The sequence below is a fragment of the Pavona decussata genome, unplaced genomic scaffold, assembly GCF_977016875.1.
Source record: "Pavona decussata unplaced genomic scaffold, jaPavDecu1.1 SCAFFOLD_154, whole genome shotgun sequence".
Lineage (NCBI taxonomy): Eukaryota > Metazoa > Cnidaria > Anthozoa > Scleractinia > Agariciidae > Pavona > Pavona decussata.
In genome coordinates, this window is record NW_028145566.1 from 235,001 (window position 1) to 262,876 (window position 27,876).

A 27,876-nucleotide genomic window follows, 5' to 3' on the forward strand; every position below is an offset into this window, starting at 1 on the left:
GCGTCCGAGTAAGGGCGTCCCGTTTTTATACTAGACGCATTTAACGTCTGAGACGTTAGTCATCTGTAAAGTGCGTCTGAACAGCGCACTTAACTAAAGTCGTTAGACGTTAAATGTGTCTGTCTTATTTGTCGTTTTTATACTAGACATTAAAGTCGTCTTGAGACGACTTTAACGTCTCAGACGACTTTAAAGTCTCTAGCATAAAAACAGCCAATTTTACATCAAATGTTTCATGTTTTCAAAATGAGTTTGTTCTCTTTCATTTTTCTTTTTTGCTTCCACAGTCCAAGAGATGATTGATCATCCATTTGAGACTAAGTCAGACAGCTTCTACTTTGTTGACGGCAAGCTCATCATGCATAATAAAGCAGACTACGCATATGATGGATAGCGCTTTGGATTAGAAATATGTAACAAATGTAGACTGTGTATACATGTACAAAAACATTCTAAGGAAAAAATTGAAAACAATCCTCACAATCAATTAACCCTTTAAATGAATGACCTGTGTCTAGCAACCAGATTCTCTTTAATGCCTCCCATACATTTTATATGATTCTTCTAAGGAGAATATGGCATTTCATCATAGCTGATTAATTTAATTATTCTCATGGAAGAAGGTTGAATTTGCTAAGACAAAGTAAAGAGAGTTTAAAATTAGTCAGTGCTGGCAATAAAAGGGTTAATTGCAGGGACATAGCTTTCTGCTAAGTAATAAATTGTAAGGTTCCTTTCATGAAAAGGAAAATGATGTTTTTGTATACCATAATATTGTTCTCATGAATCACCCAGTCACACTTTTTTGTAAAATAGATTACAGAATCATGTAACTTTCTGTCGTTTACTCTTCCATTGTTTAATCTTAATGTAGTATGTGAATCAGTCTAGGGTAAGTGAAAGTTATTAATACAAAGTCTGTAATGAATTTTGTATGCATGTTGTAGTAATATCTCAATGTCAAACAAATGTATTGGCTTAAGTTCTCGTCATTAAAGAAATAAACAAAAGGAAAATCAGTTTAGGCTTCTTTTTATTTATTTGATATGGAATTCTCAAACTCATTCATAATTCATGATGAGAAAGCAAAGGGAATCACTATCGTGACGGAGCTTTGGGCTTTTCCTAAAGTGTAAGCATATTCTACAGGATCTACAGGTTACACATACATAGGTTTGTGTGTGACCTGTACATAGAGACACACCCAATTTGGGGACAATTGCTTACACCAAGGAAGAGTCAAGTATCATAAAATTTGTTGAACTTTTACTTGGAACTTCTCCAAGAATTATTTATAGTTTGAAAAGCTAGAAAGAGTTTCATCTGATTTCCAAACACCTTGAAGTGGGTTGAAAAAACCCGTCAGCTTGTAACCCACCGTTTGGAAATTGTGTGAAACATTTATCCTTGTGTTTGCATGTTGTCCTTCAGTAGCATTTAAAAAAATAATAATATAGAAGTTCAAATGAAGCCTTAAAGGGGAAGTATCATGAGGTTTTTGACCTCTTTTGTTCAAAAAGGTAAAGTAAGACCTTCACTTTGCTACAAAATAGTTCTAGAACAACGAGAGTAGAGAAATCAGCCCAATTCTTGACAGAAACAACTCATACTCTGTTTTAGCGCAGTTTTGAAACAAAAATGCGAAAACTTGAAAAACATTAGCCTAATATTTTTCAAGTTTTAATCCATTCCGACCTACTCTTTCTCTGGCCAGGGGCACTAATCGACAGTTTTATTACACTGGGGTGATAATTTATAACAGAACTAGACAATTATTTTTTGTTTCTGTTGTCAGACAAACATTTTTGGGTTTTGAAATGACACAAAATTTTCATGATACTTCCCCTTTAAGGCTCGATGTTTGGAAATTGTGTGAAACGCTTATCCTTGTCTTTGCATGTTGTCCTTTAGTAGCATTTTGAAAAACAATATAGAAGTTCGAATGAGGCCTTTAGGATTTTTAACCTTTAACAGTAGTTTAAAGGCCTCATTTGAACTTCTTTATTGTTACTCACCCTTGTGTTTGATATATTACTTCAAGGTAATTTTCACTTGGACCTCAGGCAGTGTACATGGTCAGAGCTTTACCCTTGTTTCAGTGGCATAAAGCAACAAGGACTGTTTCTACTCCTTCCTCTCCCTCCCCACTGCATGGGAAGCTTGCCCATCACAGGGCTTTGTTGCCTGATATGCACATTGTTCTCTAACATAGGCCCACATTAACCCTTAAAATCCTGATAATGATCACCATCTGATTTCTCCTTGTAATATTACTCCATAATTGAGAGAATAAAGATCAGCTGGCTTGATGTTTAAACACATCCTCCCAAGTAGTAGTTGCAATCTGGTGTCTTGGAAGACAATAGTGTAACATGGTGGTGGTCACTTCCCTGAGTGACAGTATGGTCTCACTCTGGCGTTGCAGTCCAGTCTGCAGTGGTACTTGCAGGCAAAGGAGGGGCCAGATGTAATGCTGCCTTCGCTTGAACCCCCTGTGAGAATTTTTTTGCGGGAGACTGGAATGTGCTCAGAAGACCCCAACCCCAAGGAAGATCTCTTTCTAATAAATGCAACAATCAATAGACCAATTTCAATATATAAAAATTCTTACTTGGCTATGTCAGGCTTAAGGGAATAAAACAACAAATGTATTCCCTTAAGCCTCGTACCCAGGATAGAAGTTTAATATATTGAAATCTGTCTATTCAAATCTTTAACACTCCCTATGTACCCCAGGCATTTCACTGTGTACTGTGCCAGGAGAGGAGGGGAATTTGAATCAGATTTATCTTTTGATCTGGTAGAATATGCGTGGGGTTTTTTGGCGGTTTGTGGGAATGAGTTTGTTGAACGAATGGTTCACAAAAAAAGAGGCTTCAAAAGTGTACTTCAAGTTATCAAATGAATATATTATGTCTGCAAGCATGAAAAGCCATTGACTGAAGTTGAAAATTTGTCCTCCAAGAGAGGCATTTGAACACTTTGAGGGGTGGGAATTGAATGGATTTTGGCCCTGGGTGAGAACTAATTTGTACAAGCCAACCTTAGAAGCAATCAACCGCCCCACCCCCCCCTCTTTCTCCCATTCCCCTCCCCCAAAAAAAGAAGATCTGGAGGGTAAACTAATGTCTATATTATCAGGCTTAACTTCGTGAACTTGGAATGTATGCCTTATTAAAGAACAAATCTTTTCAGATGTACTTGAGATGTTTATTTGCCTCGAGTTGCCACTCCTCTATTTACATCAACTGTGTTTTTGTATGACGGTTCAATTTTTGTGAATAAGATATTAAGTTCTCCATATCAAATGCAGATGTTCAATTTTTGCCATGTAATGGGAAAAGAACATGTTACCTATGACACTGAAAGCAGGCATAGAGCCAGTAAAATAACACGGATCCAGAAAATGATCCCTCAAATTTTCCCAGTCTGACAACATTCCAGCCTGCGAACACAGACATATTTCAGAGAAGTGACAGCCAAAAATAAGTCTGTGTTTGCAGGCTAACAACATTCAGGCATTGCTTCAAAATCATGCCCTGTTCCATAACCTATGTAACTAGCAATTCAAAGTAAATCTATTAAGTTTAAGGTTTCTTTCCACAAGCCCAAGCTAGAGAACAACCCTGGTCAGGTTACCACAAAGGGTGAATGCTAATCTACAACCAGTCTTCTTTAAACATTCACACGAGATCTGCTTCTAACCAGATAACTAGGTTGTCAAAGCGCTAAAAAAATTAAGCCCCTTGATCATATTGACAGTTGGTCTGCCAAGCCTGTTTGTGATTTTAGCACAACTTCAACAGAAAACGAAACTGGAAATCACCAAACCCACACTTGTGCAATTCACTTGAAACCATCAATACATATATTTACTAATGTTTGATAAACAATGTTGTTTTGATAATCTGTGGCTATCTTTGGGCAACCTTACAGGGCTGGCATTTCTCCAACATGAGCTAGCACAGATACCCTTGGGGTATCATTTCAGATACCCCTGGGGTGTCACTCAAGAAATCCCTGGGGTATCCCTTCAACATTTGGGTGTCATTTTCAAATACCCCTGGGGTTTCCATTCAGAAACCCTTAGACTATCCTTTCAGATACCCTTGAGGTGTCATTTCAGATACCCTTGGCACTTAGTTTCCAGTTTAAGTTCCAAATCCATCTGGTAAAATTGAGAGATAATTCAGGGTCCGAGGCTCAAATTCAGAACACAAAAACCCCAAAATTATTACTTCATAAACCCAAAACCATCTTACAAGTGACTGTCAACAAATAAAATTCTCCAAGCTGGTGCAACTACAAATGCAGGGACCACTTAAGAGATTTTTTCTATTGACATTCACATTGGGGTTAAAGTCAATGATTTCTCTTTGAAAATGTGCAAAAAATTTTATGATAAGACACGAGTGCAACATCTTTGGGCAGAGATTGCATGTATCTACATTATTTTAATCATTAATTAATCAATTAATTAATTACACAAACCAACTTGCATTTCATTAATCACCACAGTAACTGATTAAAACTTGAAACAGCTTTGCCATCACAAAAGATAACTTGTGAATTGTAAGACAGACACGGACAGCCACTGTACAAGTAATAAATATTTTGCCCATACCTGTCTTAAATAGAATGATACAAGAATAAAATTATACTTTTCTAAAAAGTTTGGACATCAGTCGTATAAAAATCTCATATACAGTTTGTTAACATATTTGTTTTGATGTACATACATACAATATAAAAATAGTAGCCATTTTTTGTGCTTGTTACATGAATTTCTGACCACAGATTTGGTCAGCTTTGCATACACAACCACTACACGCTTTATTCCGTAACATTTGTCATTTTAACAAGTCCTTATCTTTACATAACCGGATTTCAACAACACAAATCTTTTGGGCTACTGGAAGTTAGCATGACAAATTTTCACTACATCTATATGAATATCGGCAAAGTATCCGTACTGTTTACGCAATCTCCTATTGGAAAGTTGTTGCCATCAAATTCATTGCTGTGAATAGTATTATGTGGGTATGTTCTAAGGGAATCTGATGTACAGTAACCTGTAACAATAATTATTGTCATCAATAGTCAACTGTACTTGATACTGTGTTGAAATGTTAAATGACTTTGAAAGCAAGTTCAGTTTACTAACAAAGCAACAAGTCTGTCACAAACTGCACAGAACCAAAACAGTCCTTACACTGTTCCATGAATCATATGAGTTCATTAGGTTGAATGAAAATTTCTGATGAGAAAGACTCCCAAGACTTCATCAAACATGTTTTTTTTGCTTTTGTAAAAAGGTGAAACGGTCATTTGCCTTGCTGAAAAACACTTTCATTTCTTTCACAGTAAAAAAAAGTGGTTTGGCAATCAACAGGAATGAGTGATGGAATGGAAATCAGATAGAATGCCAGATGCCTCTTTTCAGACGGTTGTAGATAGGAGAGCGATGAGTGTATAATTAAGTAGGAACACTAACTCAGAAAGGTTAACACTTGACTCCATATCTTAAACTGATGTTGGACAGCTTAGAAAGGTTTACACAATGTATTATTCTTATCATCACAGTAGTGTGTGACCTACAGGTATGTACACGAGAACAGTTGAACCCCATTTACATGACTGTATTTGGAAGAGAACTGACCGAGTGAATAGAGCTCCAGTCAGGCCAGAAACAGCATTTAGGGTTTAGCACTGATTGGCAAACAGTTACCTTTCAATTATTGTGATAGATAACTGTATATAAATAAGTTAAATTTAATTAAAATCCTTGGCAGCTAGTCCTTGTAGGTGTAGTGGTTAGGGATAGAAGAATTGAAGCAAACCACTCAGATTCAACACTTACACTATTCTGAATTTTTCCTTCTTTGAAATAAGTCTTACGTCATGTAATTTTAAGTGTAAGACAAATGCCAAATGCCAGTTTGAGACATGGAAACAAGTGTTAACCCCTCTAGAAAGGGAAAGCTAGCAGTCTAGAATTTCCAGCTATATTGTCATATAGAGTGTTTTCACATGACGTCACGGCAGCCATGTTGGTGTCCCAAAACAAAGAAATGGTGGCCATGTTGGTGTCCCAAACTAAACCTCTGGGAATTGAACTCTATTTTTATGCAAATACTTTCTTTTGTTTCAGTAAACCAATATGGCCGGTAGCCACATGAATGAAAACGCTCTATAGCTATGAATTCATTGGTGATGTTGGAAATTGGGATACCAGTGCTCTTAAATTTGAGCCCATTAGTGTGATTCCAACGAGGAAGCGAAGTCTCTCTACATTCACTTACACTGTAAGGACCCAAACAATGTTTATTTACCTAATGAGTAAGGTTACTACCCCACGTGGAGAATATCTGAATAAAACACAAGTTGTTTCAAATGTCATTTTCCTTTTTAAAATGCTCGACCTTCAAAAAGTCAAGCCACCGCTACAATATAAACACTCTTCAAAACACTGTGTGCATAGAAAATCACATTCACAACCAACACTTATCACAACGCTGCTGGTTTTTTACCATTTGTGCTGCTTCCCTTTCCACTCAAAGGCAGCTTTGTTGCATGACTTGTTATGCTGAACACAAACTGCGCACAACCAAGCTTTATGTAACTGCCATGATGCAAAAGGGCTGTGCCTTCCCAACCAGCACCGCTACCACCAATCAAGTTTGAACTACTCGTTGTACAGTTGCAGGCTTTCACTATTTTTTGTACACCAAGACCTACAGTTCTACGCGATCCCTTAGGTTTGGAGTTTTGTCGAACTTGTGCCGCAGCAAGCAGTTTGTTTTTGCTGACCTTGGATGGATCGAGATCCTTCGAAGATACAACATGTCTGTTGATTTTGTCCGAAAAGTCACAGGAGTATAAAACATTGTCTACATATGTTCCATGTTCACTGTAGTTTATGAGCTCATACTGTTTTGACGTCTGTGGAGAAATAAAATCACTAAGTCAAAAAAAGAAGTCGTACATGCACTATGAGGGGGGACTAGTCTTGGAAAATGGAATAGCCTGCGTAGCTGGCGGTATTGTAGGCACGTGCGAATTAAAGTTTTGGCGGCGGAGCCGTTAGAAGCAAGTGGCGAAACCGCGAGGAGAATGGGGAGGGGCACTTTAAAATACCGCCTGCACAAAAACCATGGGTTTTTTAATAGTCCGCACACCAGTGTGCGGGAAAAACCGATTGGTCGAGAGAAGTACATACATCAATCAAATGTTAAATGATCCCTCGTATATTTCCCAAGGGACACTTTGCTTTGCTTATTAGTATGACAAACTATTCGGTAAAAATAACAGCGTGTTTCCTTTGTTCGTTGTATTTGAAAAAGTCGATTCCAAGAAATTCAATGATTTCTTAGGGGTAGAACGGTCCTTGAATAAATTTTCTTTTGCTTGAGGACTCCTGTCCGGCGAAGACACAGATGACGGAAGAAGACGTTTAATCCTTACTTGCATATCTTGATCCGAAGAACAGAGCGGAACTTCCAAATTTCTTTCTAGGCCGGAGTGAATGAACCAGACAAGTTCAACAGTGGTGAATATTTTCCTAACACAAAAGTGTCAAACTCGACTCGATAAAACAGTAGACTCCACAATGTTCAGGCAAATTTCTGAGCAAAGTTCCGCTAATGTCTTGCCTTCACGCTTCGCGCGACCTGAAGGTTTAAATAAATTTTACGTGGAAACAAATTTGGTACTTTTCTGAAAATAACTGAATTTTATCTTCAGATGGGTTGACACCACAAAACCTACGAAAGTCGTTAGCGTTTTCCTCTTGGCTTTTTCTTCCTTCAACTGGCTTCGTAGCCATATCTTCCTTCGATGCAAATTCTCCCTTATCCGCCATGCATGCAACAACAACAACAACAAAGTGTAAGACGATCGTCTTTACGCCTATATTTCGCGCGAAAATTGTCGGTTCTAATTGGTTGGTTTAATTGGGATCAGTTGAGGTCAATGAGGTGATCAAAGTGGGCGGCATTCAAAATACCCAAGTTCTCTGGCTTTCGCGCGCGCCTACAATACCACCAGCTACGAAGGCTAAAAATGGAACTACAGTACGATTCTTGCATGATAATTAATCTAACGCTAACCTACAACTTGTTTGAAGCAATTTGAATTTTTTTCTTCTCAGCACAGCTTTGACCAAGCCCGAGAATAAATTATCATCTGGACATTTTGTCAACCACTGTCAAGGGATTTTTTTTTTTTTTAACTGGGTAAACTTTGGTTGGCCATTGTCCAAGGACCAACCTTGATTTACATCTCAGGAAGAGAGGCAATATTATTGGAACAGTGTCTTGTCTAAAGATATAAGAGAAGAGAGAGGAAGGGTTACAAATTATTAACCTTCAGTTTCAAAGCCTGACACAATGGCCATTAGACCAACAAACACAGTACAGCCGCCTCCCGATAACTCGAACCTTCAAGGGAAATTGAAAAAAGTTCCAGTTATCGGGAGTTCGAGTTATCAAGGGTAAAATTATATAGAAGATGACCTAAAGGGAAAGTAAAAAAGGGTTCTCGAGAGTTCGAGTTATCAGGAGTCTACTGTATAACTAAACGACTTTTAAAAGGGAATACTACCTCATCATAAAATATAGAACAGTGCTTTTCGGATATGAAGTTACAATGTCCATATTCTTGGAGACAAACATCCATATCTGGACCTGGGAAAAAAGAACACAAATAAAAATTAGCCTACTGCTACACTAAAAGGAATTGAACATTCCTTTGACACAAACTGAACTGTTATTATTTCCACTTTTTTCTGGAAAATTCACAGGATCCCATACAAAAAAAGACCTCTAGTACCAATATTTAAGAGACACTCAAAATGGCTGTCAGATTGCCTAAGAATTGTTTAACCTACAGTTAAAAGATTTATTAAATACAACGATCAATAGCTTTCAGATGGCATACAAAAATATCAACAACTTACAAAAAAAGCTAATTGCCTTACAATGTAGGGTTTCACTGTAAAGGCAGTCATTAAAAGCCCTAACCTTGTCCCAAAGAGAGACACTTGTGAATCATTGGACACACAGGACCTGTTCCAGAGAGCGGACATAACACTGCTATTGATCTACCAGCTGGAACTGTAAAGAGAATACATAATCAACGTTGAATTTAAAAGTCAGTTAATGAGCAGTGCGCCCTTAGTAATGGCAGTTCTGTGGCATGAAACAACTGCGAGAATTATTGCTCAGGACCCCCCGGGGGGGGGGGGGGGATACTCCAGATTTCAAGTGATGGGGATGATCAAATGGGGGCAAAAATCAAAACCCAAAAAAATCCCTAGGGTTTCCAACAAAACCAAAAAAAATCCCTGGACCAAAAACTAACCCCCAAAAAATCCCATGCCAAATTTCCGAGCCTTAAAGATTTCCAGAAAGCATTATCAAATGATATGACACCAAAAATAAAAACATTAGAAATTGAATGTTTGTGTTTGTTTATTCATCATACCATCTGAAGTTATCTTTTCCGCATCCGGTAGTCATTCTAAAAACACTTGAGACACCCAAGATGCCCAATATTAAAACAGCCGCAAAACAAGTTTGGTTGTACTTTATTCACAGAACTACGCAGCCAGGATACTCAGGCACTACCACAAATCTTCAGATTTTGAATACCCAAAAAAATCCGTACTTAACCCCCCAAAAAAAACTTGCCAAATTTTCCTACCCGAAAAAATCCCAGAATAAAAAATTTCAAATCCAAAAAAATCCTTCAATCATCCCTGTCACTTGAAATTCGAAGTACCCCCCCCCCCCCCCCCGCCCCCGGGCTCACGACAAGGTGAAGATAAAACTTTCCACTTGTTGATGACTTACCTGCTTGTTGTGGAAGAACTACGGTTTCTTTCAAGCCATTAAATGAAATTTTTCTTGCTGCTACAGGGCTAGGTGGAACAGGCTGCAAGTGACCAAAAACAAGCAAGACACTCAGCACATTGAAAACCTAGAGCAACCTTGTACAGTACTGCTCAGTAACTTTCATTTGAATGGTCACACTTTAGGATTTTTATTCAAAGGCTCTAAAGTTAGAACCACCTTGCATAGCACAAAAAAGCACCCAAGGTAGACTCTTCTTGATTATTAGTGAATTTAAGCAACAAGAAGGAAGAGAAAAGAGGATGGCAAAATGTCTGAGTTACCACGTAACAGCTAATTCCTCACACACATTGAAACAATCTGTTGTTTAATTAAGTTCTTATAAAGAACCAGAGGTTGGGATTTGAACAGAAGATTGCATGAAAATGCAGAAAAACTAGCTGTCACATTAGCCATGCAAGGACATTTTGCCATCCACCTTTTTCTAACATTCTGGGCCAGGTAGTTCAAAAGTTAATGCTAATCCATGATTTAAAGTTCATCAAGGCATTTATCTTGCTCATTAAAAAGGTTTTTAGAGGCTAATTTTAAGGACGGTGCCTACTAATACCAAAGTATTTTTGTGCGGCTTATGACTATGCGTGAAAAACAGATCTTAGCAAGGCCTCTTGGAATCCAAAAAGAAAATTGGGGGTAACCACGCATTTTTCAGAGATAATTAAGCAATAATATTTCTAAAAAGCGCCAAAATATAAAGCAATGTATGGGATTTTTTTCCTAAATTGAAGCTTAATTATCTCTGAAAAATGCATGGTTACCCCTAATTTTCCTTTGAGATACCAAAAGCACTTGCTAAGCTCTGCTTTCTCCGTATAGTTTTAAACCGCGCAAAATTATCCCTGTATTAGTAAGCACCACCCATAGGAAACCCGAGTATCTCGAGATGCGCAGAACGTATGCGCAGTAACAATAGTAGGCACCGTCCTTAAGCCAATGGTGAACAAAAGTTTAAGTCAAAATTGAGGGTATCTTGATTCGTAATTAAACTTGAACCAAAGTTCACATTAACCTAGGATTAGCGTAATCGGGCTTTGAACAACTGGACCCTATTTAGTAACCTTGCTATTTACAAACTACTAACCTTGGTCTGTGTGAGGAGCTGCTGTAGTCTCTGATATGCCAACACCTTAATAAGCCTGGGATCCAACTTGGCCAGCTCTGTTTCTGACAGAAACAACTCCAGTCACGAAAACTCAAACATCATTACATTACAGTTCTACCCACACTAATGTGTATTAGGGAGTTTAAAACAGATACGACAGCAACGACAACTTCCGATTTAACAAGCAAAACGGGGGCCCTAAGTACATGAGCGTTATAAATTTTGGTACATTTTTTCGCCATTCACGGTAAAACAACAACGTGAAATGACTAAATTTTAAGGCTTTGTGGAGAACTTGAGCCCATGATGGGAAAACTTTTCATTCTCTGTCTCAACTTGAACACCGTTCCTACCAATTTTGTTCCAGGATAGTTTGACTACATTGTACAAGTTGAACGAATTGGAATAATCGTGAAGTAGTGCAAGTAACGAGAACATATATTTTCAAGTGACGTTTTATTTGGCATTGACCTCATGGTTGCTTAAAGTCCCTATTTTTGAAAGTCTATGTTTTTATCTGATCTGAAGTAGCAAAATAGTCTTGACTAAGAAATTGTTTTTTGTCATTTTATCCTTCCCCCACATTGAAACAGTGTAAAACATTGATCAAATCATCATTCTTTAGTTGCGCCCCTGACAATTGAACCCTACTACGGCATTTTCTCTATCCACATTACAACAACAGAGTTGCACTTTCCAAAGTTTCCATGTTTGAAACTGTTTTCAAATTCTTGTACTTAAAGAGGTTTCAATTATGTTAGTGTGTTAGCATTCATTCAATCATACATAACATGTATTAAAACAGCAAAATCCTAATAAGAATTACTGGTAAGCAAGAAATGAAACTGACCATTAAAAGCATCCACTCCAGCCGCAGCACATATGCTGTTTATAGCATTAGCAGTCGCCATGGATGTGGCAGCAGCTGCCTGATTTACTTTGTTAGGGCTTGAACCCACTGACACCGGAGTTGAAGCATTGACAGTTCCAATTTTCACAGGATTGACACTTGTTGCATTTCCTGGTGCTCCTAAAGTTACTATACTACCGCCTGGGATTTGCCCAGTTCCTGCTGCAGACAATCCAGCCGTAGCAATTGTCTTAATGATGTTCCCGCTGTTTGTGCTTGTTAAAACAATGAGTTTAGTTGGCGTTGACGAAGCGACTTTCGTTGCACTGGAACTGCTTGAACTCCCAGCAGCAGTAACAGTTGAAATGGTTCTGGTCGCTGCACTTACAGTTGTATTCACAACAGAGCTAGTACTGGATGTTGGAATAGCCACAGTTTTCACACCATCCATGGTGATTTTCGCCTTGACGTTGTTTAAATGTCCAACATCATTGATCAATTTTGCTGTATCACTAGACAGCTGTTTACACTCAGCACTTAGCTGATTCAAGTCATTGCACGTCAGCTGTTTTTCAACAGATTTAGGTTCCTGCTTGACCAGAACTTGTGATGGTAGATGCGTTGACGACACAGTACACATACTGACAGGATTACCTGAATTTGCAACTGACTTTGAAGTTAAAGGTCCATTCATGTGAGTCTGTAACTTTGATGGTGAAGCATACAAAATTGTGAGTGGTTTAGTTATAGTTTTTCCACCACTCGTTGTGGTAATTGTCGTTGTTACAACTCTACTTATGCAAGCATTTTGTACACCACTGCTTGCAGGTGATGCAGAAATGTGATTTGTTAAGTCCGCCTTTGAGGTCAAACCATTAACAAGCGGTTCTTTTACCACTGCAGTACCAACAGGATTGGCCAATGTAGTAGAAGAAGAGTTTGTATTTGAGTTTGAAGTATCCCCTTTGACAGATGAACTGTCAATGTGGTTAGAAATTAAGTTTTTGTTAACAGAGGGCTGTGATAGATGTTTAGCAATGCCACACTGAAGGCTGATCACACACTTAAGCCACTGAAAAAAGAAAGACAATGTAATAAAATCAATCATTTGAAGTGTTTTCAGCTAGACCAGCTAAGCACCTTTTTTGCTTTGAAATTGAAATATTGCTCCAGATAAATTTTTCTACAAAGTGAAGGCAACCTACACAAGAGAAGCAGCGACATTCAACTGATCTCTTTTGGAAACAAGACTGAACCAAGTCAAGGGAAGCATTTGTGGTTGTGAGCAAAAAATGCCTGTCAAGTGTCAGTATCTCTCTTATGTGGCTTGCTTGCATTTTTAAGAAAATTAATTTATTTAGCATTTTGCTAAGTCACCACTTGCTACTAACATTAAATGAGTTAAACACAGGTTCTCTAATGTACCAAGGCTTGGGCAGATTTCACCTTTTTTTTTTAGAAATCCTGATCAAAACTGAAATGTTGCTGTACACTTTCAAGGGTTTCAAGACGAGGACAGTTAAATCATTAGCTTTAAAAGGGGGTAATTCATAGGGCTGTTACACTGTAAGGGGACGCTCACCTTCAATTTGCCTTCAGAACAAAAGAAAATTCCAGATTATCATAAATGTCTCACCTCTTCTTGTTCCTCAGCAGTTGGTGTATTTACAGGAAGTGCATGTAGTGGCAGAGGTTCTTGCATTTTCCTTATGTGTTCTGGCAGTAGTTGGATTGGAGGAGAATTGTAATGATCTTTGATTGCTTGTGGCACCTAAAAAAAACCCCACTATTTTGAGAATGCCAAACATAAAATGCACAATGGGTTGGCTGCATAGATTTTAATCCTGTTTATTCTAGTAACATGAACATGTACAATGGGGTATTAAAAGATGTGGGAACATAATTTTTAAAGATCATTAGGCTATGTTAATACTAAGTTCCCAAGCATGGTGCCTAAGTACAATTCTTGCTGGGTACTAATGTGAACGCACCCTTTTATCAAGTATCCACGCCAGGAATTCAGGCTCTGTGTATGTGCCCGAGTACAAGGTCGAGAATTTGTATTCGGGCAATGAAGTAGGCAGTGGTTCCCTGTGTGCACGCGGTTGGATTTCGTGCTTGGGCACCAAGTGTGGACATAACCTTCGTTAGAAAGTGGAGCCATGGTGGTGTTCTGGTTAGCCGGCAGATTTCAGATTTCGATCAGACGGTTGAAAGATTGGAGGTCGGCAGTTCTAGATTAGGTTGGTCTCTGCATTGCTGCATTGTTTCCTTAGACACAAAAATGCCTCTTTTTGTCCAAGTGTATTAATGAGTACTGGCTACTGGGGGTAACCCTACAATGGGATGTAGCAATACTCCCAACTGCTTCATACTACAGAAACCAGGAAGATGCTGGTCATAGCATATTTTCACATCCCAATTTTTCCACTGTTCTTTTAAAGCACCAAAAACAACAACTTACCAAAGTTGCCCTCCTTCCTGTAGGTGTGTAAGCCCTTCTTTTGAAAGAAGGGTGTCTCTTTAATCTAATAATGATATTCATAATAAATGAAAAAGAAAACAAATCATTTGACAGTAAATCATAGACAAACACTACCAACCCTAAATTATTAAGAATTGGTTTGGAATTGAATTGAATTGGTTAATGATGAATAGTTAGACTTTCTAGTCTTCTCGGATAAGGATTAATAACTTTCACATAATCTGACTCTGTGTGATGTAAAAGAACCACTACGTACATAACAAATCTCTGGCATTGACCACCCCTAGTGTCTATCTCAAATTTACATTCAAATAAGGAGGCATTCATAACTCATTACTTCATTAATATTGTAAACTGCACCACAAGCAGTCTGGCAAAGTCCCCCACACAGTGTTGTAAATTATCCCTGAAGAGCTCCAAGGGTAGTGGATATATAGCAAAATGTGATATGTGATATGTCTTAACATTAACAGTTATATTTATGTGTCATAATTCCCATATATTTGTACGTAATTAATGACCCGCATTGTAATTCAGTTTATGCTGCAAAAAGGTTTAATAAACGATCATTACTATTATTATTATTATTATAATAAAATATTTAAAATATTTGATGTTTGAATTACCTGTGGACTCGTTGAAGAAAGTTCATCTTGATTGTGTGCTGAGATATATTGCTCCTCAGATCATTATAAGCCTGCAATCTCTTACTGAAACGAGGGTCACGCAATCCAGGCTAAACAGACCAACAGACAATGTGTCAAACTATAGATTACATTAATTGATTATAGTTGCTTGCATCACATGATAAAGGAGGCCAAATTATCCCAGATTCCTTAAAAAAACCTTTTTTAAGTCTACCTCACATCATCTGCTTTTTAGGAATTTAACTTTCTAACACCTTGTTTAGGACTAGCACAGGCTTTGCATGTGCAACAATATTTTTAAGTTTTTTTTTTTTTTTTTTTTTTATTGTTTGCAAAATCACATTACTTACATTACTTACAGTACGGGCTAAATATATCACTAGACAATACAGTATTCTACCTACAATACATGCTAAATGGTTACTTACGCTACTGAACAAAACAGGACTCTACTTACAATTTAATACAGATAGCCTTAAACATAACAGTAACTAGATTACTTACAAACTGCGGGTTACACGCTACTAAAAAAAAAAAAAAAAAAAAAAAAAAAAAAAAAAAAATTGTGCGTTTTCGTTAATTTAAATTAATTTTAAATTTCCCATTTTTCAACTTTCCATTGTAAGATTAGCGCTGACTTCAATTCTAGAATATTTGGAGGTTTTTCTAACATTTTACATGAGTAGTAATATTTCTGAGTTTGTACAGTAAGGATCTGGAATTTCCGCATTAATTTTGAGTTAGTACTCGGGGGTGGATCATAGTCTTTAAATAGGTACTGTTGTTTAGATGGAGTAAAATTTACTTTGTGCTTATTATTAAACCATGTTAAGGCTTCTTGAAAGAGTTTTTGGCCTGCAGGGCACTCCAGAAATGCGTGTTCCAAGGAATCAGCTGAATTACAGAAAAAACACTCCTCATTATCTGCTATTTTAAATCGTTTGAGCTCTTTTTTGGTCACTAAAATACGGTGTAACATTTTAAAGGAGAATTGTCTCAATTTGTTGTTAGTAGAGAGGGGAGGTATATTTTGGAATAATTTTTGCCATTTACATTCTATATCGGGGTATTGTCTGGCCCAAGTTTTTATGGCTGTTGGTGTAACTTCTGCTTTTTCTTGAAAGAGATGATAATAGTCTTTACATTTCATTTTTGAAAGTTTAATCGATTTGTCCCTAGATAGGGAAAATAGTTGAGTTCACCTAATGTTTCTCTATCCAGATGACATGAAATATCCCAAACCAGCTCATCACAAATTACAGACCTTGGCAATAACATGCCAATAATTAAGACCTGTAGTTATGAGTAAGCTCCTTAACCCTTTCAGCCCTAACAATGATCAGCATCAAATTTCTTCTTGTAATACCAATGCTTATTCAACCCCTGAGGTCATGAGAATTAAGGATATGATCACCCAAGGTGAATTTTCTTGATATTTTAATACCTTCTCCCCAGTACTTTTATATGAAAAGTATGGGGACAAGATAGGAGAATTTGTGCTTTTGATATTAGGGATTAAAGGGTTAAATTGAGCAATAGAATTATACCTCAGCATGTTCAGCATGATTAGGGCACATCCACATGCCACTTGGCACAGTTGTCAGAGGAGGGTTGAGGCAGTCCATGTGAAAAGCCAATGGGCAGAAATCGCAGTGGACAAGTTCACCAACAAGCTCACTCCTACAAAAAAAAAAAAAAAAAAAAAAAAAAAAAATTCATATTCATATTCACTTTTGACCTTAGTGATCCTAGTAGTTTATCGGATGTATAACATTTATGAACCTAGTGAATGCTCTTATAGCCTAGTATCATCTGACTGGTGTGTGGAGGAACAAAGTTTTAACTGTGCATTAATGACCCTAGCAGTATACCAGACAGATCTCATGTACAAAGAGTCTTCCTGTAACTCAGGTAGGTTTGATTTCCATCAGGTAGACAGAATTTCTTTTTTAGTTCACATACTTGTGACAAGCTAATTCTGTTAACAAGATGACCAAGCTCCAAATGTAACATTAATCTATTAGCCAAAACTTTCTTTCTATTGAAACAGAATAGGTTCTTACAGGAATGCTAATGTTATGGAATAAAGTAGATAGAATTTACAATTTGAGGAGTTTGCTTGTTTAATAGAACTTGTGAGAAACACGACCCTTACCTGCTGCAGGCAAAGCAAAGCCGTCCAGGTGGGATGCTGTTGTCTTCATCATCGCCATTTCTGCAAACAAGCAAGCATGCATACGTGTACGTGTCACTGTACTGTACAACTTCAAGCCAACACCGTTGTTCACAACGAATAATAAAAAAATAATCAGACTGTTACAACCAATAAATAATGGTAGCAGGAATGAGTGGAGTCCAGTTCGGTCTGTAATCAAACCAGTGATAAACAAAATTGGATGAATGCACAGCGGGAGTCCTATTAGTTTAATCACAAGTATGATTACAGACAGAATAACATTGCATGAAATGAAGTCCTGTCACCAATTAATCGTAACTCTAACAAAATGTGAGAAAACAAAGCCAACAGTTCAACTTTTTGGTGAATAAATAGAGGACAACAGTTGAGTCAAGTTTCGAGATCAATTTAATTATAGCGCGCGCAAATGACGCAAACTGATTACACCAGGCATGATGTGTTCATTGTCCAATTAATGCTCAAATGACGGCTGCTGATAGCCAATCAGATATGCGAATTTTATTATAGTTATGATTAATCACAGAGTATAATCCTACATAAATCTGCTGACAAATAATCCAAAAAGTTGTCACACTAGCAACCTTGTGTAAGATCCCACATTTAGCATGAGCAGCTACCATGTTCAATGCTTTACTTCAAGGATTCATCTGCAATACTTTCACGATACTACAGTGATATAGTCAATGTGAAACATCTTTTAGGAATGGTAGTAAGCTCATAATTTAGGGTTTGGCTGTAAGATAAATCAGGCTTTTTTTGAAACATGAATGAAAGACAGAACTGAGAAAAATGCATGCCACATTATGACATCTTTCAAATTCAGTGTCACATTTCAAAAACATATCAAGAAAAGTAAATTCAGTGAATCACATCTCTTGTTATGCCAATCCACAAAATAAGGCAATACAACACTATCAAAATTAATTAAACATGTATCATGGAATTCATCCTTTTAATTGAAACCTATAGATTTTTCTGTATCTTTATCCTAGAATGGTTTTATAGATAAGATGAAATAATATTTGAAGCCGTGCAAATTGGTCTCCGCCAAATTTTTACATTTGAGTCATAATGCCTCATTTTGTTTCTAGAATGTTTAAACATAAGTTTATATCTCAAGTTCAATCAAAATTTTTATCCAGTCAACTACCTTTTTCCATTCTTCACAGGAACAGCTCTCTCTTCTGTGCTGTTTTTTCTCTTTCTGTCACCTGACAAGACAGGGTTCAAAAAATTTATTGATGAAGCTTCATAGCAAATTCTACGTCAAGACAAAACAGCCACATCAAAAGTAGAAAGACTCATTAGACGTAGTTTTCAAACCAACAAAGCTTACCTGGAAAGTAAGTATTGCATTTGAGTTCCGGTGGAAGAGAAAACGTTGTTGGGTTCTTCCCAGTTGTCATCTTTACAAGGGTTGAAAATGGAGATTCTGGTTTTGAATTCTCAGCATCTTTTGTAGCTGGACTGGGATGATCTTCAATTTCATTTCCAGTATGTACTTGGTCTTTTCCTTTGCTGTCCTCATCCTGTACAAAGAGTCACAATGTTAGCCATTGCTTTCAGTTTGAGAAATCCCAGAGTAAACGCTGGAAAAGTATGTGCACTATATGAAATTCTCTTTTATATGTCACCATTCAAATGAGAGCTACTGAGCAGTACTTTTCTCTGATCCTGCTTATTATGCTGTACAAGGTGGTTCTAACGTTTGAGCAGGGTCCGAAATTAACTTTTTTAGGCAGGCGCCAAGTGGCGACTGAAATTTTTTTTCAGTCGCCATATGGAAAAATGTGGTCGCCAAAAAGTGTCAATAAAATTTTTCCTTCGCAGCGAAACACAAACCAAACGTATTGGTTGCCAGATGGAAAATTCTGGTCACCAGTTTTTCTTTTAAGAATCAGAACGAAGAGTACGCGTTTGCGTTTGGGGCCCCAATGGCGATTTATACACCTACCACTGAAAAACCACGACGAATGAATCGAATGCCGGCTATATACGCAGTTTCACAAGACTGCTAAATGTTTTAAGTCAACTTTATACCTTCTCTTGTCTCTACCTTTTGGAGAAGAAATGTACCCGATTGAAAAACTGCCGGTTGGTTCTTTGCTGAATGTTCAAAACCGAAAACGATCTTTCCTTTTGCATTCTGTCAAGACGATTGACAGATCGCCATGTTGTTCGCACCAGGCCACAACCATGCAGCATTTCTCATTCAAAAAACATGGCGGCGAAGCTTCGCACTGCTCGAGCTGTGAAGCGTTGTGATAGATTTATAATAACAGGAAAATCGATTTTATACTTCAAAAGCAGTGGAAAGGTAAAAAGTAAGTGACCAATTGGTGGGCAGCTTTGAATTTTATTTTTATCAATTTGGCTGAAAATCAAAGTTATCGTTTGTATAATGATCGTGGCATGAAATAGTTTATCGCCCGCTGGCGACTAGTTGTGAAATTCTGGTCGCCAGTGCAAAATTTTTAGTCGCATTGGCGACCAGGAAAGCGCAATTTCGGACCCTGTTGAGTCTGTGCATGAAATCCAAAAGAGTGCTACTGAGAAGTACTTTCCTGTGGTGCTGTTTATTATGCTGTACAAAGTGATTCCACCTTTTGAGTATGTGGATGAAATCCTAAAGTGTGAGCTATGGTATGGTTTATTATGCTTACAGGGTGGTTCTAGCTTTTGAGTCTGTGGATGACATTCTAACGAGTGACCATTCAAATGAAAGCTACTGAGCAGTACTTGCCTGTGGTGCTGTTTATTATGCTGTAAAAGGTGGTTCTAACTTTTGAGTCTATGGATGACATTCTAAAATGATAGACAGACAGAGTCAATGAAAGCTACGGAGCAGTACTTTGCTATGGTATGGTTTATTACACTGTACAAGGTGGTTATTGCTTTCGAGTCTGTTTTCGAGATTCTACAGTATGACCATTCAAACAAGACCTAAAAAACTGAAAAGTTTTCGTCAGGAGTAGACATGGTAAATTCTTACTGTATTGGTACAAAGTTGTCTGTTCTTCTCAAAAAAACATCACAAAGCAGTTTCAAATTTGGACCCTATAACTCTGCTCCTACCTCTGCTGGTCTTGCTTTGCATTCATTACAAAGCCATTCACCATCAGGAATATCATCCTCTTCCAAAGGAGGGTCACTGCAAAGAAACAGGGTAACTAATACTCACAAAATATTATTATGCCATATAGAGGGCAGTGTTGATGAAAGCATCAAAATGTTCCTTTTTATCGGGAACCAGTTACATATGAGTCTGAAGAAGGCAGCACTGCTGAAACATCGGTGAACATAAAACAAACTTAATAGCGTTAAAGAATACCAAAACCGTTTGTATCATCTGGATTCTATTAGCCAAGGTTATCAAGAAGGGCACCAGGTACTCACTGAAAATTCAACTAATCTCTTAGCAATCAACCCCCTGGAAATCTAATTTTCAATTTTAAATCAAAAGCCTGTTCTCAAACCAACAAACAACAAACCAAAAGATATCCATTGTAGAAGATTGAAGACCTGATGAAGAAATGTCCAAAAAATTCTCAAGATCCATCAAACATCCTTCATAACCTACAAAATTTTTCACAGGCAGAAAGGTCATCTATGAACTGCACAACAGCCGTATCCATGCTTTGTCATGAATTTTATTGCACAATATTTACTGAGTGTAAGAACATGTGAAAAGTTAAATTTTGTATATGGAAACAAGATAAAAAATAGCACCCCTTGTGAGATGACATTTAGCATGAGAAATTAAGACTACTCTATTATTCAATGCTGGTATGTGCTTTTTCAAACAGTTTATTTCCTTTGATGATTAGCTACATATTTCTATTATTTTCATCTCTTTTCTTCACAAAATTCCATGATCATGAAAAACCACAGAACATTCTTTGCAACAATAATTATCCAGACATTGGATTCTTCTTGGAAAAGTTTCTTGCTGGCGTTTGATCATTGCTCTTAATCTCTATATCTTTATGATCACTTGGAGAAATCCATTCACCTTAAAACAATTCCATCATTGTCTTCAACATGGAGAAAAAATTCCACCTTATATATATAATCTAGGAAAATGCTCTTTTAACCCAGATAAATGTGAGATATTTCTGAGTGATCATTCAGTTCAGGGACAAAACTGTTTTTAATCATCTCAAGATGAAACTGTATGTAAATTGGAAGAATATTTATCCCTGAAGGAAACTTATTCTGGGATGAATTCATCTTAGATTTTGTGTAAACATTACCATATTTATGTTACTCCTTAAGAGTTTTTTCTTTTTTTTTTTTACAAAATGCCCGCTCTTTGAGGCTGAAATTCATTGCACCCTTTCCCTGTGTAGTCATGGGGATTAAACTTTGTCAAAAAAATAAGAAACAGAAAGTATTTCAAGAAACAAGAAATCTCTTGTTTGTTTTAAGAATACACTGTTTGGCTCAAGCTTTACAGGAAGAACCACTGGGGTATCAGATTATGTAAGAACTTCACAAGAACTGAAGCACTAAAAATGTAACAATTTTGAAATTGGACAAATAAAAGGAGAATTAAGGAAGAGCATTAAATTCAAGACAAGCACAAAGCTGCCTCTGTTACAAATCCCGGGTGATGGAAGACAAAAAATTGACGACGTAAGGAGCATACCATAGCGTGGGTATTGTGTCTCCATGTTTTCGTTTTTGTTGTCGGAGGAAAGAAACAGCATTCTTCAACAAAACGATAAGGTTAAAAGCATGACTAGTGAGGTAAGGCTTACACCGAAGCTTTAAGCAAAGAATTTACCTTAATTAACATAAGCTGTCAATGCGGGCGGGTGCTAGCGGTGAAAAATTGTGGAGGCTGAACAAGGAATGTAATTTGTTCAAGTCAAGATTTGATGGCTAAACTTAATTTGAGAAATTGGAGCAATCCATTAAAACGCACTTTCGGGTGGTTTCTACTTAATACTCTTATCAAACCTACCAACAAGTGAGGTGAAAAGCACACGGGCATCGATCACAGCACAACAAATCGCCTCCCTCTCCACAACTATCGCAGTTGTCGTTATTGACGGACCTGCCTTGCTTGCGAGCCTCTTTGTCAACTTTTTTCACTCTCTTGCCCGATTCTTCCGACTGGGGAGGCTGGATAAGGGCTTGAATCCTCTGTCAATGATAGAGAATGGATATAGAGCAAAAGGTAAACAACTAGTATAAAACAACTAAACAAAACCTCTCGAGGAAACTATCAACGTTGAAAGGAACTACTGATATTTTACGCACGTCCATGAGGCTGCCCTCGGGATCCAAATGGTCGTAGTCCATTTTTCTGCTTCTTGAAGCACTTCCAAAACGGTTGTCTTTGTTCAATTCGCCGAACAGATAAACCTTGACTTTTTACGACGAGCGAAATTCCAACTCAGGGGAACAGTTCGAACAAATTGCCGCCCTTCACTTGTTCTCAAACAAGAGCCATTTTCTCAGCCCCTGGCCATGAAAATAGCTGGCAACTCAGCCCACTAATGGCCGAGTCGTTGCTTCGAATGAGTTCGTAAAGCAGTTTCTCAAAGACGAAAGATTATGGAAAAAATGCCTTTTTGAAGTAAGAGAAAACCTTTTTTAACCCTCGAAAAACAGAAGAACAGATTTTAGTGTCACAGAAGGCGCATGCGCCGAACTTATAGTGCGCATGAGCGATAGTTTTCGCGCGCTTCCGCTGACTATTTTGTGGGAAACTACATGCTCATAAACTCTCCTCAGGTTCCGCGCCTCGCAATTCTTTTGTTGCCAGGGCCAATCTCGTACCCAGAGTCCTCAGGCTTTTTGGTCAGCGGGGCGGCGCCAGGAGAGACTCTGGGATAATGGAATTTCTTATCCCAGAAAAAGTGGGATTCCGGTCTTTGTGCGCATGCTTAAGATTAAAGCGGAAGTCAAATGCCCCAAAGTGGCAGCGGCGTGACTGTTATTGGGCCTGAAGGTTTCATCGGGCCTTGAAAGTGTTCGAGAAAGCCAAAATTGATTCTACACGCGATCGAAAGGAACTGGATTTTTCCCCGTAAGAGCGGATCAAAGCAACGGGATTTTTTTTCATGTAAGAGCGAGCGAAAGGTGGACTTAATTCGACAGACGTTGCTACAACAAACAAGTAACAATTTCTTTATTACTGTTTATACTTACAAATAAAAAGGAACCATCACTTCTCCTCTCACAGAACTGAGCAGCTGACTGTGTATTAAATTTATGTTCAAATTACCTTCTCCCTTTCCCTTAACGGTTTATTTCCAAATGGGATTCAATGAACACATACATGTTACCATTTGAAAATAATTTAAATCACCTCTTAATATAAGTAATATTTACTGTTGTAAATTAAGTTTTTTTTCGTCTCAAAATTTTTTAATTTTATTAGACTGAATTGTGTGCACGCTTTTCTTAAAGTGAATTTAAGAATGTCATATGTGTTCGAATGCAAGCTTAAGTAGAATTTCAACATGAGCATATTTAATACATGCCATCAATTCAAGAGCAGCTGTGAATTTTTTTTTCTGAATAAACATTCCTTTTGCCTGGCTTTTGGCAAAACTGATAGAGAGTGCTCACATCTTGCATGCTTCTGGTGCTGTAGAGTTGCTCCCAGGTATACTTATAATGTATCTAGAAATAAAATGAAGTGGTAAAACAGAGATTGGATAATTGTGCCCACAGGCTTAAAAAAATAAGGATAGTGAGTTGTGTTGAGGTTTAATTTGTTAGCTATTCTGCCTAACCACAGAGTAATAATTATATATGAGAACTGCATGGAGCGTGGTAATCATGCCACCTCTCATCAGTAAACTGGTTATAATGTGATTGTTGAGAGACTGTTGATATTCTCACTATGGTACTTCATTTAGTCAGCCAATTTCTATACCATGCATATAATCTCCTTAGTCTGTTCTTGTATACATGTAATCAAGGTAAAATAATTTAAAACTATCTTATGTGAGTTCTCTAATAAATTTGGGTGCAGTGTAGGAAGCACAGAGAAGGGGTCAATAGATTGGGGAAATTGAGTCAGAAAGGTCAGATACTGACACACATTACCTAATGTATTCTGATTGATTAGGGCACATTACTGGTAAATTGATAATTTCTGAATGATTTGCCATTTCTTTTGAGTCGGCTCGATGGTGATGTGATTAGGTATCACACATTTAATTGACTTCAGGCAAGGGAAGTATTATACTCAACCAACACTCTGCAGCTGAATAGTATAATATAATCTCTTCTCTGATCTTGCAGCTCTTGCTTTGACGACAGATAATTACTATTGTCAAACTCCCCAATATCCTGAATGATTGGCACAGTGTTGTGAGACCTTTGCTGAACTGCATAAATTATACAGCGCTTGTGGGAATTTGTGGTTCCTTGACAATAATGTTAGTTAAGAACTAAAACTGAAAATTGTCAAACGTGACTCTTAGTTCAAGCCTTTCCTGGGCTCTGATTGTCTATTAGGCCACAGTCTAAGTCATCCAGCATATTGCATAATGTTTGTGGGACTGGACCAAGCCTAGTGAGCTGTATTGATCAAAGGTCTAGAACAATAGAAATACACATTCAAAATAATAATTCAAAATCATATAAATTGTCATACCATCAGTTACAAAACTGTATCTAAAGATGTTTCAAATTTCTTTTCAGCTTGTTAACAGAATAAACAATAAGGCTAGTAATGTTTCTTTAACCCATAAAATATATTGAATAGTAATTTATTAATTTTTTTTTGTGTGGGGGGGGGGGGGGGGTCTAACAAGCATTGACTGTAAAACTTTATGTTTCATCTATAATCACTCTATAATTAACAGTTTTGTTAACAAAATATACTTAAAAATTCTATGTACTTGATGAGATAATGGTTACACATAATTTTATTAGTTACCCCCAACAGGAAAGGGGAAGGGAGTAAAGGACCCATTGGAATCCTTGGAATGTTCAACATATATATTTTATAGACTTGTCATACTTTAGTAAATATTGAATGTAGTTTTTTTGCAAGCTAGTATTGTAGTGTCTGAAAGTTTTTTCTTTTGTTTGATTATCAGTGCAAAATAACAATAAACGATATGATTCACTAAGAAGTATAATTTTTACACTAAAACCTGCTGGCTACCACAAATTTCTTGCTAATATTTACTAGCAATAATAATTACATGAATGAATATTACATGAAGAAATGATAGAAGGGGTTGTTTTCACCAAATTATTCAGTAAAATCCATCTACTGCCAAAATAAATATGTTAGTAAATTTGCCAATTACAAGTGGAGTGTTTGATAAGGATATAATTATGATGAAAGTGGTCACTTTCTGCACAAGGCTGTGCAAGCATTATCTACAGGTCATATGCCACACAAACTTGGGGTGCTTGGCTTCCATGTTTATGTACAACAGGTACACTTGCAGCAGAATGAAATCGAGCAGGGGCCTTCTCCTGTATCTCCTCAATAATAGCGTCCAATTAATTGAACTCTTCAAGGGAAAACTTGGTGTTCTTCCTTATAACATATAGCACAGAAAGTCACACCACTGCTCATCTATTTTTTTTTAACAACAAATGGTACTTTAGACATGATTTCACACTTTGCAACAGCACAATTGCTTTGGCCTCTCAATAGGAATATTTGTCTGCAAGGGAACCCACAATTTTCTTGTCTCATACTTCGTCAATGGAGTATTTGCATGTTTTTTCAGATGAAGGGAAAAATAATATTTTAAAAAGGTTAGATTATTTTTACTTACATATATTAATGTACAGCACATTAACAGAGTACAGTTAAACTATCATTACCTTCATCTTTATTTTAAACTCAGTGAACATTATTTGTTGAGTTATATAAAAACTCCAAGCAATATATTATGTTATAACTTTTGTATATTTTAAGATTGAGGAAGCTTAATATTCATAAGCCTCATATTGATTTCTTTTATTGAGCCTCCACTCCACTACTTGAGTTTTTTTCTTTTCATTGTTTGTCTGTGTACATGTGGGAAATAAATAAATGCAAAGATTTTAAGGTACTTCTGCATTTCGAAGTCCAGCTTCAGGCTTCAGTATTATCTACACCTGTTTTTTGACTTGTCAAGTTGGGTGGCTCTTCACTGTCACAGTGTGTTGACTTTCTTGCAGAGAAGATGGTAGTAAGTAACAAACAACAAGTCTTTATTCTCAACTGCCCCTATACTGTAAAAGTAATCAGCTTTAAATCTGTGTGTACTATTACATTTGAGATTAAACTTTCATCTGAAAGTAACCTAACTGACCACGGCCCTTTACACTTTTTAGGACAAATAACTAATTGTTCTTATTTTGCATGGAATATGGAACAGTTAGAACAAAATCTGCCAAAATTCTCAAAACAAAATCTCTCAAAATTTAAGAAAAATGTTCAACACACCATTACCTCCGCCTCAAAGGGGCAATTTTTTCTGAATTATTTTTCTTTGGCAAGCTGGCCATGGGCCGTGACTGACAAAAGTGAAACCTTTGCTCTCGTGTGCGGTGTTTGATCATCGTAGAGATGTCTTCAGCGTTTCCCTTGTGGCAAAACCGAAAGGGAATTAATCGAAACGGCAACCTGAGATGGACTCCACTCCACACCAGATCAGTCATCTCCAAATTTTTATCCACGACAAGGTTTATAGATGTTGAAGAACTTCTCTATTTTTCCATGATAACCTTCACTAGTAAATAACATGTTCGAAATAATTAGTACGTTGACGACACCAATGTCCTCTCTAATACGTTTAATGTTTCCATACTTGCGAACGGCTTCACCAATTCGTTCTCCTACCGCTTTTCTCCCAAACTGACTGATATAATGATATTTTCCGCAAATATTTTTTTGCAACAGCGACAGTAATCAGTTTAAACTGCTCCCATTTGGCCGTGTCATTTTACCGTCGTATGACAGTAGTGGCAAACTTCCTACGATAAAACGGCTAATTATAATGTTTAGTCGGCTAGAAATTGTTTCACTGACATAATTCAAAACCCGTCTTTGAATTGGAGTCCTTCTTATTTTTGGTATTAAAAAAATAACAAAATAACCGTGACACACACATAGAAATTACAAAACAGCGAGTTTGACATTTCAAATCTCCCTCCAAAACAAGGTAACAAGGTAACAAGGTAACAGGGTAAGAAGGTAACAGAGTAACAAGGTAACAGGGTAACAGGGTAACAGGGTAACAGAGTAACATGGGGGACATAATGATTTCAAAAAGAATTTGGGTACATACTTATTAAAATAAAAAGTGGGTACATACTTATCAAAATAAAAAGTGAGGACATAATAATTACCATATATGAAGTACCTACCCTCTCCTGGCGCCGCCCCGCTGACCAAAAAGCCTGAGGACTCTGGGTACGAGATTGTGCCAGGGCTTGCCCGCGTTTGCTAGATTATTGAGTAATATTTACAGTGTTTTTTCTAATCACTGACTTTACAAACACTATGATATTAATTTTTTGGTGTTATCGCGAGCGCGAGGTAGTCGAGATGGATGATGGCACTGATGAGTGTGTGGGGTGAAGAGAAATATTTTAATTGAGACGGGGGAGGAGAGGGACTGATGGGGGAATGGAGTAAAGTCTCTTTCATTTGGTACTGATGGTTGAACGAGGTTGAACGGGCTAACGCGACGAATGGATGGATGGGTGA

At 37.3% G+C, this 27,876-nt stretch overlaps 3 protein-coding genes across 4 annotated transcripts in view; 1 reads left to right on the forward strand and 2 right to left on the reverse strand.

The window, feature by feature from the left end:
- The window catches only part of LOC146466015 (protein unc-119 homolog B-like), a 5,688-nt gene extending 4,669 nt beyond the window's left edge, over positions 1 to 1,019 (forward strand). Inside the window, exon 4 of the mRNA XM_085127805.1 lies at positions 288 to 1,019. Coding sequence (XP_084983931.1) covers positions 288 to 394 — 107 coding nt within the window. The 3' untranslated portion in view covers positions 395 to 1,019. The remainder of the gene's footprint in view (positions 1 to 287) is intronic.
- A 2,169-nt stretch (positions 1,020 to 3,188) lies between these two features.
- Positions 3,189 to 27,876, reverse strand: part of LOC146466016 (melanocortin receptor 5-like) — a 159,616-nt gene continuing 134,928 nt past the window's right edge. The window contains exon 2 of the mRNA XM_085127848.1: positions 3,189 to 5,542. The gene's annotated coding sequence lies outside the window, so the exon portion shown is untranslated. The remainder of the gene's footprint in view (positions 5,543 to 27,876) is intronic.
- On the reverse strand, positions 6,307 to 22,881 carry LOC146466017 (PHD finger protein 12-like). 2 transcript variants are annotated; one of them, XM_085127824.1, is made up of 16 exons: positions 22,458 to 22,881; positions 22,159 to 22,340; positions 20,268 to 20,343; positions 18,529 to 18,721; positions 18,343 to 18,403; positions 17,151 to 17,210; positions 16,543 to 16,675; positions 14,975 to 15,084; positions 14,328 to 14,391; positions 13,500 to 13,634; positions 11,864 to 12,935; positions 10,993 to 11,075; positions 9,852 to 9,933; positions 9,021 to 9,113; positions 8,602 to 8,684; positions 6,307 to 6,942 (listed from the first exon to the last, which is right to left on the reverse strand). In XM_085127824.1, the coding sequence occupies exons 1-16, from the start codon at positions 22,497 to 22,499 to the stop codon at positions 6,508 to 6,510; spliced, it is 2,904 nt and encodes a 967-aa protein (XP_084983950.1). In that variant the 5' UTR covers positions 22,500 to 22,881; the 3' UTR covers positions 6,307 to 6,507. The 2 variants fall into 2 exon arrangements, with proteins under 2 accessions (XP_084983950.1, XP_084983951.1); XM_085127825.1 differs by having other exon boundaries at positions 10,993 to 11,069; positions 22,458 to 22,873.